Raw genomic sequence first — 12729 nt, 5'->3', positions numbered from 1 at the left:
TCAATTCCATGCATTTCGTGGTCAATTCCGGAGATTTCATTTTATTTCACGGTCATTTTCATGCATTTCATATAAATATGTGTTAGAGAAAAATGTAGGTAGAATAAACTTCTTTATACACTTATATATACAAATTTATATAAATATGTGTTAGAGAAAAATGTAGGTAGAATAAAATTCTCCATGTAAAAAAAAAAGAAGAAAAAAAGAAGAAGAAGAGTGCATAGGGATACAGTTATAGCTACGGTTATAACCCGTAGCCATAGATCTGGGGGTGGAATCACGGAATCCGCAATTGATCGCTGATCGGGACAGCGATCGCTGAATTACAGTTATCTATGACTACATATTATAACCATAGCTATAGCCATAGCCAAATTACACAGGCGGCAGTTTGTTTTTTATTTTTTCCTATGTTGCTTTTGTGGGTCCCATCATGAGGTCTGTGTTATATCCAAACTGTCCATCTATTTGGTGAGCTCATATAAAGCCTTGAGACAAAAAATAAGATTGATCTAACTATCAAGTGGATCACACTGTAAAAGGCAGTGCGGAATTGAAAGTCTACCATTGAAACCCTTTCAGGGGTTAAGGAAGTTTTGGATCATTATGAAATTTGTTTTTCCTCTTCACCCAGGTCTTTGTGACCCTATGAATGAACTTAGATGGGGAGGATGGCCCCCTAAAGGTTTCTAATGGTTGACGCTCATTCAACACTGTTTCCTGTAATGTGGTACACTTGAGATTTGGATATACCTAATTTTTTGTATCATATCATAAAATAATGTGGAAAAATATATAGACGGCATGGATGAAAAGCATACATCATGGTGGGGCCCACAGACCACGACCATCCGCCATTGGCTGGTGGCAGGGGAGTACCCAATCAGTTTCTGTGAAAGGAGAGGTATTTTCGTCCTCAAATTTGCTGTCTACACGAGCAGGTCTAAGTTTCTAAACAAAGTTTGTATGGTTTCATAAAAACAGCTTGATAAAAGGTGGGGTCCACAGTCCCAATTTTCTCTTTCTATTCTCACCATCTATTAAAGTAGAATTAATGGACCTCCAAAATCTCCCAACTACTGTGGCTTTTCAAATATCGCCCATTCGTTATATGTCATACGACATGCACGGTCCTGATCAATCACAGTCTTTCCATGTGTAAAGTATAAGGTTATATGTCCTACGACATGCACGATCAATCACAGTCCTTCCATGTGTACAGTATAAGGTGTGTCTCACTGTAGCTCGGCAGAGGTCCGGACACGTACCCCATTCACAAGGCGGACTGGACTGCCTACGGCCCGGACCGCACGAAGCTCCTACAATGGGAACCTAGGCGGGCACACCGTAATGTTTGTGAGAAATCCACCCGCACCATCCATTTTGTCAGATTATGGTAGGGCATGATTGTTGATCCAAAACTCAAGTCCACTTGGCAGGAAAAAGTGGGGAGGGAAATATGAAACCTTTTCAGATCCAACCGGATGTTTATATGCCATCTAGACCGTTTATAAGATCATTTCCATTGGGATGAGCCGAAAATTCAGATATTTAGCTCAATTCAAAACTTTTATAGCCTCACAAATGCTTCAACGCGTGGCATTCAATTCTCGCGGTTACTGCCGTGTGGCCTACACAAGTTTTAGATATTTATTATTTGTGCTCTCATTTTTTCAAAAACGTGTGTTGGCAGAATGGATGAGTGGGACATGTCTCATAAACATCATGGTAAGTCCCACTTATGTTTCAACTGCAGGAACTTGTTGTTGTCAGGTTGTGAAGAATCCACGTCCCACTTAGATGTGATGAGGATTACCTTCGACTCTAAGGGCTTGTTTGGTTTTGAGGGAATAGGGAAATACCCTTGAAAAAGGTCATTATTATCTTCTCCCAATTTGAAATTTCAGATACATTTTCTTTTCAAAAATTGGTCCAAAAAACCTGACTCACATTTGTGAACCCCACTTTGATGTGCATGACATATCCACACCGTCCATCTGTTTTATTATAAGATTTTAGGGCTTAAGTCCAAAATTAAGATAAATGCAATGCTCAAGTGGCCCATATCACAGGAAACAATGGCCTTAAACGTCTGTCATTAAAAATTATTTTGTTTATTAGGCCCACATTAATGTTTATTTGTCATCTAACCTGTTCACGAGGTCATAAAAACATTGATAAGGGATAAACACAAATATTAGCTTCAGCCAAAACTTCTACGGACCACATAAATTTTTATACGGCAAGCATTCAATTTCTACTATTTCCTGTGGTGTGGTCCACTGGAGCTTTGAATCTACCTCATTTTTGGATTCATAGCCTAAACCAGGCTGATGTATAGGATGAACGGTGTTGATACATCACAGTGGGCCCTATATTCATTTGGCAGCCATCCTCGATTTTAATGCCAAAAAGCTAAGCCATCAACATAGGTGCAGGAAACGATGGGGTAATTCCTTAATAAGTAATTATTACTTATTTACTAGGTAATTACCATTTACTTCAAAAATCAAACAAGCCTACCCATTAATGATTATTGCAGTCCAAACCAAGATAGGGGCCACCATAATTTTTGTGAGGAATCCATCCTATCTATTCATTTTGCTTGTTCATATTAAGGCATGAGCCAAAAAAAAATGAGGCACATTTAAAACTCAAGTGAGCGACACAATATTAGGGATTTCATGTCCACCGTTAAAACATTTGTGTAGCAACAAAAGTTTTAGATCATGTTAGGAATTTTGTGCTTTTAGTTCATCTTACTCGAAATGTCCCCATGGAATGGTTTGAATGACATATAAACATCACCGTAGACTCTTGATGGTCTGAACAGTGGTCATTTTACACCTCACTTTTTCTTATGGTGGGACTTACTAGAGTTTTGAAATTTCCTCATTGTTTGAGAGATAGACATGTGGATTTCTCACAGACATCACACTGGCTCTACATTGGTTCCAAGCGTAGGAGCTTTTTGAGGTCCGGTAGTATGGCAATGCTATGCCTGGTTGCATTCAGCGCACACAGGCTTTTCCTTTTCCTTTTTTTTTTTTTTTTAATCCTTTCTGAAATTGAATCACTCTTGCTCAATATCAACTCAAGAAAATGAAAAACACGTGTAACTGAAATACCAGACAAGGAGTTAACACTAGCAGAAAACAGTCCATGCGTCCTTATATTATTGGCTTACAAGGCACGGCGAAACTAGCATGATCCCAACCGGATCTGCTGTGCGGGGCCATCATAATATACATGTGATATTTACCCTATTCGTGTACATGTCAAGTAGTTTTGGAAGAGCTTGATAAGAAAGAGATCCAAAGCTTAGTGGAGGTGGAATTAGGTGGTATAGAATTGCATTTTGTCCAACGTAAATCCTATTAACATTTGGAATTGATTGAAATGATAGGATTAATTTAAAATTTTGACTTTCTAGTCCCCACATAACAAGATTTCTAGTGAAATTTAAAATCCATTCCATTTTTTGGGCCCTAGTTGATGTATATATTTGATCTCTATTACCTATTCATATGCAACCTTTACATGTGATGCTTGAGTTGCATATGAATACAAGTGACGACATCTGTTGTGAAAATCGATCCATTGATTACAATTCAAGCATCCATTAAACATTGGTTTAAATGTAAAATGATGTTTTTTTTTCAACAAAACAATTTGATTCTGAACGTGATTAGATTGTCAAAATACCACTAGACATGTAATAATTGTGTAATAATGGTGTTAATTCCATTTATTGTGTAATAATGGTGTTAATTCCATCTAATGCAATTCAATACCATCTAAATATTTTGAAAGTTCAGTCTCATGTATTGAATTAAATTTTCAATTAAAAAAGCCATGGTATTAAGTGAAACCAGAGTTTGGTAGACCATGAAATTTTAATCAATGAACCAAATTTCACAATTGCTACCGGTCACCTATATGCATATTCAACTCAAATGTCACATGTACAAGATGCATATAAATAAGCTAAGGGCGTGTTTGGATTTCGGGCCCACGTGGTAGTGTAATGTAAAGTGGTGTAAATAGTACGTTTCAGGTGTTTGATTTCGAATGAAAAAGGAGGCATACACGACTGACCCGAGTACCACGCTGAACCAGAAAATCGCTTCCACGCGTTACTGCTGTTAGTGTATGGTGCGTCGGTAAGAGCAACGAAGTTATTGCATTGCACCGCCATTTCAAAGGGAAAAAAAAGAAGAAATTTCTACTTTGTTATTCCTGCGGACCATCATTCTCAGGTGATCTCTCCATCACCCTACCTCTCCATCCTCAGGATCCATGCTTGAGAAGTTCGCATGGATACCTAAAGATCGGAGATTGGAAGGGATTGCGGTAGTGCATTTTCTTTGCATGTCATAGTCATCGAAGCGTCTATGCATAGTAGCATCAGCGACTCGCCATTAACACTTCTGTCATTCCACATCCGGTCGGTTTTACAGCAGCGTCGTAAGCTCAGGTTCCCACTGCGTCCAGGTATAGTGCATCGTAGGTTTCTTAGGATGGGTTTGGATTAAACACTACCTTTGCCTCTTTGGGAAAGATAGGTTCCTTCCCGTTCATTGGGGGATCTTATCGATTACATTTTCTTCCTCGAAATCATGAAAATATTATACGAATCACTCATTTTTGCTTTTGGTTTTTTCCTTGCATGCACATCTGATAGGGGAGTACACAATATATTTCCTCTCCCTTCTATGATGCCCACAGCCCATGCCATACTTTTGAAATTATCTATCCCTCCTGCTGTGCCATTGACTCATTACTGTGTGTCTACAAAAAAATTTAGTAGATGGATTCCCCTCCAGTAACCTGTGACATGACTTATGCTTGTCAAATGGATTGGGAGTTCTGATCGCTTCTGTACTCAGAACCATATCGAGAATGGATATATAAGACAAACTTCATTGACGGTGATGCACCATTAGCCCATTCCTTCTGAAATATTATTGAGTGTCTTGTGAGTCCCATCTGCTGAACTTCAGTTGAGGTAATATTCTTATCTTAAATTTACAGAGATGTGTTATGGATCATCTTGTTCTGGAGAAAAAATGTTTCATATGTGGCAATGATGAAGGCATTGTTAGCACATATGAAGGAAAATTTTGCGATAAATGTGTGTTATTATTAAGAAGAAATCTGCGGTTTTACGAAGTTTGTAATTTAATATTGTTTTTTCAGTGAAATACCCCATCTTCCTACCACATACAATACGATCATGTTCAACCCAGCTTACTGAACCATCATTTTTCTATTAAACATAGTCTAATTGTAGCTCTTTCCTGCATTCCAGTATCGCAGGTGTGTGAAACCATCAAAGTTATCTCTGCTTTTCAACTTAAAAACTGTTAACAGATGCGTATGAAACTGGTCATTGTGGTATCTTCTACCAATCTGCTTTTCGTTTCCGGTATTTAAAAATACTTATGTTAATTGATCGATTACTGTCTCCGATTATGTATGTGGTAACATCGACTCTATCATGTGTTATGCCTGAATAAGAATGATTACACTATGCTTGAATGATTAGATGTATCTGAAATAGCTAAACTTACCTGCATGGTACCTGTAATGTGATATCTGCTTTGCCGTTATTTTCTCCTATAACGATTGTTTCGATGTTATCGAATGATACATATTTCTTAACAAATCTGAAATAATGTGCTACTAGGAAATGTTTGAATGGTAGCATATCTCTGTACCATCCTTTTTTGTCTTGTTATTACACCTCGATAAGCAAGGTAACATGAAATAGAAACAGGTGACTAAACCATTTTCAACGATGGGGTCTGACAGTGGTGACTCTAGCTACGAGGGGTCTTCCAATAGTGATTGGAACGAAACTGAAATAGCGGTTGCATTAACTGCAATTGCAGCCTCTGTCAATGTTATGGGAGCTGCTGAATACTATCTTCGTTATTGTATGAAATCATTGCCTCGAGAGTGTGAAATATATAAAAATAGATTTATTAATGGAATCATAAAGAAGAGCGACGTAGACTGTCTTGAACAGCTACGAATGGGCCGTGATAAGTTTTTCGAGTTGTGTTCTTTGTTAAGAGATAAAAATTTGCTGTCTGATACAAGAAGATGCAGTTTAGAGGAACACGTCGTCATGTTCTTGCATACTGTAGGCCACAATGTTCGAAACCGTGTTATTGAAAATCGGTTTTCACGTTCTGGAGAAACCGTGAGTCGACAATTCAATAGAGTTTTTGATGCAGTAATTGGACTCTATCCGAAATATGTCAAGTTCCCCAGGTTACATACCCCGAAAGAGATATCTGATAATCTAATGTGGAGCCCATATTTTCAGGTAATATAATACCGAATTTTACAATTACTGAATGATGATAATGTTGCCGCATGAATATCAACCTAAAAGTCAAAACTATGTGGCTTGTAGGACTGCATTGGGGCACTCGATGGCACCCACATAGCGGCATATTTGCCCAAGGAAGTAAGTTCAACTTTTTAAAATCAAAAAGGTTACCTGTCCCAGAATGTAATGGCTGCCTGTACATTCGACATGAAATTCGTATATGTGCTAACGGGTTGGGATGGGTCTGCCTCTGACGCTTGTGTCTTGCAAAATGCTTTAACTCGTCGACCTGATTGTTTTCTTGTGCTTCAAGGTAAAGAATGATTGTTGACAGTCTAATATAGATATGTATGATGCGATTTATAGTTGCTTAATAATTACATATTACTTTGTGTAGGAAAATATTACATTGTCGATGCCGGATATGCCCATACTCCTGGATTTATGGTACCTTATCGGGGTGTTCGTTATCATTTGAATGAATTTCGTACAGGAATGAGGCTTAGTAATAAGAAATAACTCTTCAACTATTGTCATGACCAACTGTGAAATGTAATTGAATGATGTTTTGGTCTTCTAAAAGGCCGATTTTCTATACTCCGTATAGCACTACGGTTCAAATTTAAGACCCAAGTGCAAAATTGTTATTGTATGCTGTGTTTTGCATAACTTCATCCATGTTAGTAGTGAAGATGGGTTTGTTGAAGCAGTTGAGGATATTGCCGATAGTGGTGAGAAAATTTTGCCATCACCTATAGACGTCACTACTGCCGAAGAAGAGCATGCATGCTCTATTGTGACGGAGCGCGCGAGAGAGCAATGGGCAAAAAAGAGGGATGACATTGCGGACCGAATGTGGAATGACAGCCTTCCTCGAACCTGGCAACGAAGTTGATTTTGTTGTAATTTCAGTGACTGTTTTGTGCTGTTCATGTAACAGCAATATTGTAAACTTGGATATTGTTTGGTTTGAATTGTTGGTCAGTTTGGATTGTTTGTTACCTTTATTTGGATAGTTTACATGGATTTCATTATATGTCAGTACTTATCATGTTTTATATGTTAGGTCTCATTGATTTCATCCCCCCTGTTGTTGTCTGGACCTTTAATTTATGACTTTAGTTGGATCATGATATTATCGACCCATTGACTGTTATGAGCATATGTAGGTAACATGAATTTCCTACAGAGCTCAAACAAGATGGAGAAAGATAAGAAACAAGCTGCCACCCTCTCAAAATGTACATCCTCTCCCAAGAAGAGTGTGGCATCACCAAGCAGTATCTTCGGTACACCGGCCAAAAGAAGCTTGTCAACGATACAAACAGCTCCATCCCTAGTCAGTCTGAATACCCGCACTGTAAGGAGTAGACAAAGTAATAAATCAGTGCACATTCAATGGAGCGAACCGATGGATAATGCATTGGTAGATGCATTAGTAAACCAGATAACATTGGGTCGAAAAAGTGACATGGGCTTTAAACCAGAAGCCTATAGGGCTACCATCATTGAAATGTTCAATAGATATGGTGTAGAGTTAGAGAATAAACATATCTCTAACCATCTCCGTACATTGAAGAGATTTTACTGGGTAGTAAAGGATATGGTGGAAGCAACTGGTTTTGGCAGAGATGTCGACCAGAAAATGGTGATTGTTGCGGATGATGTCTGGACCGTCTACATTGAGGTATAAAGTAACAATTATAATACAGTCGTCAATGATCACCCATTTAATGCTATATTGGTCAATTATTACTATGTGCTTAGTTGTTGTTATATTGATAGGGTCCTGATATACTGATATGGCCTCGCAGTCTCACCCGTATGCCGAGAGAGTGCGCGGTAAACACATCAAGAGATACAATGATTTGTAGATCATGTTTGGAAATAACCGTGCTCATGGCTCTTATGCAAGCACAACATACTCATCTCCTCTTGCTGGCCGACGTCGCGGTAGAGCTGACCTTGATTCTGATGATGATTCTGATGATAATGGGACTGAAACTGTTCGTCTATCTTCGGATGAAGATGGTGACGACGATTGTGGTCCGGCAATTCGTCCCAATGACAGAACACATCAGTGGTCAAAAAGGGTCAACACAAGTTCTATGGAGACCTCACGTGGGTCTATAAACAGTCAAAGCACCGCAACTGGCATGACCCGTGGCCGAAGGGGTAAACCAAGCGAGCACATTAGTGACAAAGTGGGTGAACTGACTGAGGCCGTTAGGTCCCTTACCATAACGATGGCACAGGGCAAAACTATGACCCAACTACAGAAGTTGTTGGGTATATTAGAGAAAGTTGAAGGCCTCAGCTATGAGGATCAGGTCCGTGCTACGTGTCACGCCCCAAACCCAGAGATCGGACTCACAAGAACCCCGATCATCGAATCCGGTGCCGACAGCCTCCGTAGTACCCCATTCTCGGCTCCCAGTGCTTATGCGCCAAATTTCGATCCTGGGATCCTACAAGGAGGATTTTTCAGTGTACATTTATCTCGTAATAAGCATAACCATAAGTATACCCAAATCATAAAGGCGACATTATCATCACATATCCACTAATATAAACAGTTGAATACAGTGCTGAAAGGGAAATACATATGCCAAAAATTAAAGCTCCATAAGTCCGCTGCACTCTCTAAGCTCAATGTTACTACAACCTAATGCCACCTGCACGCATCTATCGTGCATAAGCTTATAGAAAGCTTAGTGGGTGGTGAAAGTGTGTGCACAAGGTAAGTGTCAAGTAAGTAATATCCGAGTAATCAGAGTAAGCAGAAATACTGACAAGCCCATTAATCATACAACATCATAATTAATGTGAAGATACTGATAAGACATGAATCATACGATATCAGAGTAAGCGAAAATATACTGGTAAGTCCATGAATGCTATCAGTCGTACCAAGGCTATATGATGCAAAACATAATAAGACAATAACAGATGTTGAGGATGCAATGCAATATGCAAATCCTGACGAGTCACGAACATCATCAACCTTATGCAAAAACATAGTAACCCAAAATGCTAAGTACTGCGGATGTAATATAATATGCGGTGCGAATGAAATGGCCATGCTGGAATGTGAAGTCGAGGTGATAGTATGTAGTATCGCGGGCTACGGGGTTCACCACAAGGGACTTCTATCCAAACCAGTCCCATACCTAAATTTGGATAGTCTGACTCAATGTGGTAAACTCCTGATCTCAGGTTAGTCGCGCGCCCAATCGAAATCCTGGCCATACGAAGGTACACGTGATAAATAGTTACGCACCCCTAGTCCGAGTGGATAGTGAATGAATGAATGAATGGATATGCAATTCCTGCTTAATAAGTCCACATATCAGTACGATTGCTCTCTGAGAAAATCACCGGGGTCTATTATACTCCAAACCAGATTGTCGCCCCATCGCGCACAACGAGGTGAGTGGAAGAGAACTCACTATCTGCCTGCCAATATGGGGCCCAGCTCGTCGATAGCGGACTCATTCCTCGAGCTGGTCAGACTTAGCCTAGCATTGCCCCCTCCTCTCGGGCAGGTAAGGCCACACCCCCTTCCAATCGACCACGACACAGTGAGAGACGCGGCCTAACGGTATACAGCCCTCATGCGCTTATGCATCCACTCGGTCTAGACGTTGGAGCAACCTCTGGAACAAGAGGGTTTAGGGACTTTCACCCAGGGATATCTATAGCACCCCATGTAGAATAGATTTTCAGTGTCCCATCTGGCCATCCACGAAATACCTGTGGAGGCTATAACCTTGATGTCGCTAGGGCGTACGGTGATCATGTCACATAAATGCGAGATGCATGAGTCACACAGTCCAATTATGCACATACCGTGCGCTCAGGTGAGACAATCTCTGCCTATCAGGGAGTCTCATAACAACCTGCCCAATGACATATGCAATGGTCAATCACATCTCATAACAAACATGCAGATGATGCGTATGGGCATGTGTCATGATGCTATACGGTCACATACTCATAATCGATATCAATATCGACATCGACAATCGACCTTGACAATGTAGACATTTAACCAACATTGCCCCCGAGGAATGGCTCACATAGAGTCTAACGTATAGTGGACTCATGGCCTCACACAAGGGCCAAATATACAATATTATAGGCCTCACTCAAGAGCTTAATACACATCATAATGGGCCTTTCACATGGGCCTAACATACATCATAATGGGCTCCATCGCCTAGCCCTCAAATGCATCACAATGGGCCTTAATAGTAGGAATCGGCGATTGGAATCAGCCTCGATGATTGACCTCGATAATCAGCTATAACAATCGGAATCGATCAATAATCGGCCTCGATGATTGGAATCGGCAATCGGCCATAACAATCGGAATTGATCGATAATTGGAATCGGTAAATCGGTCACGAGAATCGGATCGATCGATAATTAAAGTCGGTAAATCGGTCACGACAATCGGATCGATCGATAATCAGAGTCGGCAAATCGGTCACGAGAATCAGATCGATCGATAATCAGAGTCTGCAAATCAGTCACGAGAATCGGATCGATCGATAATCAGAGTCGGCAAATCGGTCACGAGAATCGGAATCGGAATGGGCCTAACAAGGCCAAAGGGAAGGTCACAATGTGAACATCCAACCATCATTACCTATCAATGTGGACGTCAAACCAACATTGCTCCCAAAGGGGGTGGCCTACATACGGCTCAACATATAATGGGCCCATGGCCTCACGTACAATCATGATGGGCCTCATTTACTTCACATGGGCCAAAAAATACAACAGGTGGGCCGCATCAATGGGCCGCACCAATGGGCCATCATATACATCAAGTGGGCAGCACCAATGGGCCCTTACCCCATTTAGAGGTCAATCTAGCGCATTTTTAAAGGAATGAATCGTATTGAAAGATCATCTGGACCAAAACACAAATAGTAGTGGAGATAATGGTTTTCACCGTTATAAAAATTCCAGGGCCCACCATCAAGTTCATTTCCCATCCAGTCTGCTAGTAAGGTCACAAAGACCTGGTTGGGAGGAAAAACAAATCAATTTAGTCCAAGACTGTCGTGGTCTAAAAGGACTTCAATGGTAGGCGTTCATCTCTCCACTGTTTTCTATGGTGTGGTCCACCTGATAAATCTACCTCATTTATAGTCTTAAGCCTAAGACGGCTTGCCAATAGGATGGACGGTGTGGATCACCCAAAAGATGGACGGTTTGGATAGAACACAACCATCGGGTGGGGCCGTAAATGGCACCGTCCAAATGGGCGATGCAGATGAAATACATACACTGTGGTGGGTCCCACTAGACTTGCTGACATCAACTTCACAGCAGCGAGCTGTGTGAAGTACGCCAACCAAACCATTCATCAGGAGGGTCCCACGTACATGGCCCACCATATAGTATTATTAGTATAATAAATATTAGATAATATAATATTATATATTATATACTGCATAATGGCAGAAGGCTACCCGAGCAAATAATGTATATAAATTAAAGGTGGGTCCCACGTGGATGTGGCCCACCATTCATTTATAATATAACATATTATATTATAAAATAATTATATATCATACATGTATAATCGCACACGTGTGTGCAAGGGAGGGTGAAAGTGATAGCATCCACATGGACGGCTGGATTTGAATACATCCAGCAAGGTGGGCCCACCCCACACGTGCAGGTTGGGTCCCTGAAATGCCATAAAACGATCTCTTCAAGTGGCTGGACTGTATGGATGTAAGGTTGGTCCCATGTGCATAGAACACGTACACATGAGGTGGGTCCACATGTGTGGACCCACAGCTTTGGAGGACGTTGATATTTGTGGTTTCCCATGTCCAGCAGCGGTGCGTGTACAGCACCAGAAAATGGTGGGGCCCACCTCAATGGATGGCTTGGGTACACATACACATCACGTGGGACCCACAGGACCTGCTACGTCAATTGGCAGGTGGGTCCCACCATCAAAACGGATGGTCAGCATGGTGAAACACATTAACCAGTGGGGGACCCACAGAAATTGCTGATGTCTATTATAGTGGCAACATAGCTGGCGTGTGGCGTACAACAGCCAATCCTTTTCCAATCTAGGTGGGTCTCAAGTGGGGCCCACCATAACATTTATATGTCATCCAACAGTTGATAAGGTCACACGGACCTGGATGAAGAGGTAAAACAAATATCATTTGATTCAAAACTTCTCCTACCCAAGAGGGTTGCAATGGCAGACATTCAATACACTGTTCCCTGTGACGTGGGCCACCTGAGTCACGTACACAGCTAAGTTTTGGAGGGACCCACTATTTAAAAGGGGCCCATCAAGTGCCCGGTGTCGATGTTCAACTCACATCATGGTGGGGCCTGAGGTGGGG

At 40.9% G+C, this 12729-nt stretch overlaps 1 protein-coding gene across 1 annotated transcript; it reads left to right on the top strand.

Annotated features, from left to right (window-relative positions):
- The first annotated feature begins 5803 nt into the window (after positions 1-5803).
- On the top strand, positions 5804-8036 carry LOC131224919 (uncharacterized). The gene is made up of 5 exons (XM_058220358.1): positions 5804-6337; positions 6428-6481; positions 6524-6656; positions 6741-6790; positions 7533-8036. Exons 1-5 carry the CDS (start codon positions 5804-5806, stop codon positions 8034-8036), a joined length of 1275 nt encoding a protein of 424 aa, XP_058076341.1.
- Positions 8037-12729: the final 4693 nt, after the last annotated feature.

The sequence above is a fragment of the Magnolia sinica genome, chromosome 14 (genome assembly GCF_029962835.1).
Source record: "Magnolia sinica isolate HGM2019 chromosome 14, MsV1, whole genome shotgun sequence".
In the NCBI taxonomy this organism is placed as follows: Eukaryota; Viridiplantae; Streptophyta; class Magnoliopsida; order Magnoliales; family Magnoliaceae; genus Magnolia; species Magnolia sinica.
Note: the sequence above shows the minus strand (reverse complement) of the source record. Positions and strands in the feature narration are given on the sequence as shown.

Coding starts and splice junctions, on each gene's coding strand:
- LOC131224919 (XM_058220358.1), top strand. CDS start 5,804: ATGGGGTCTGACAGTGGTGACTCTAGCTACGAGGGGTCTTCCAATAGT. Junction 6,657..6,740: donor TTGTTTTCTTGTGCTTCAAG/GTAAAGAATGAT, acceptor TACTTTGTGTAG/GAAAATATTACATTGTCGAT. Junction 6,791..7,532: donor CCCATACTCCTGGATTTATG/GTACCTTATCGG, acceptor AATTTCCTACAG/AGCTCAAACAAGATGGAGAA.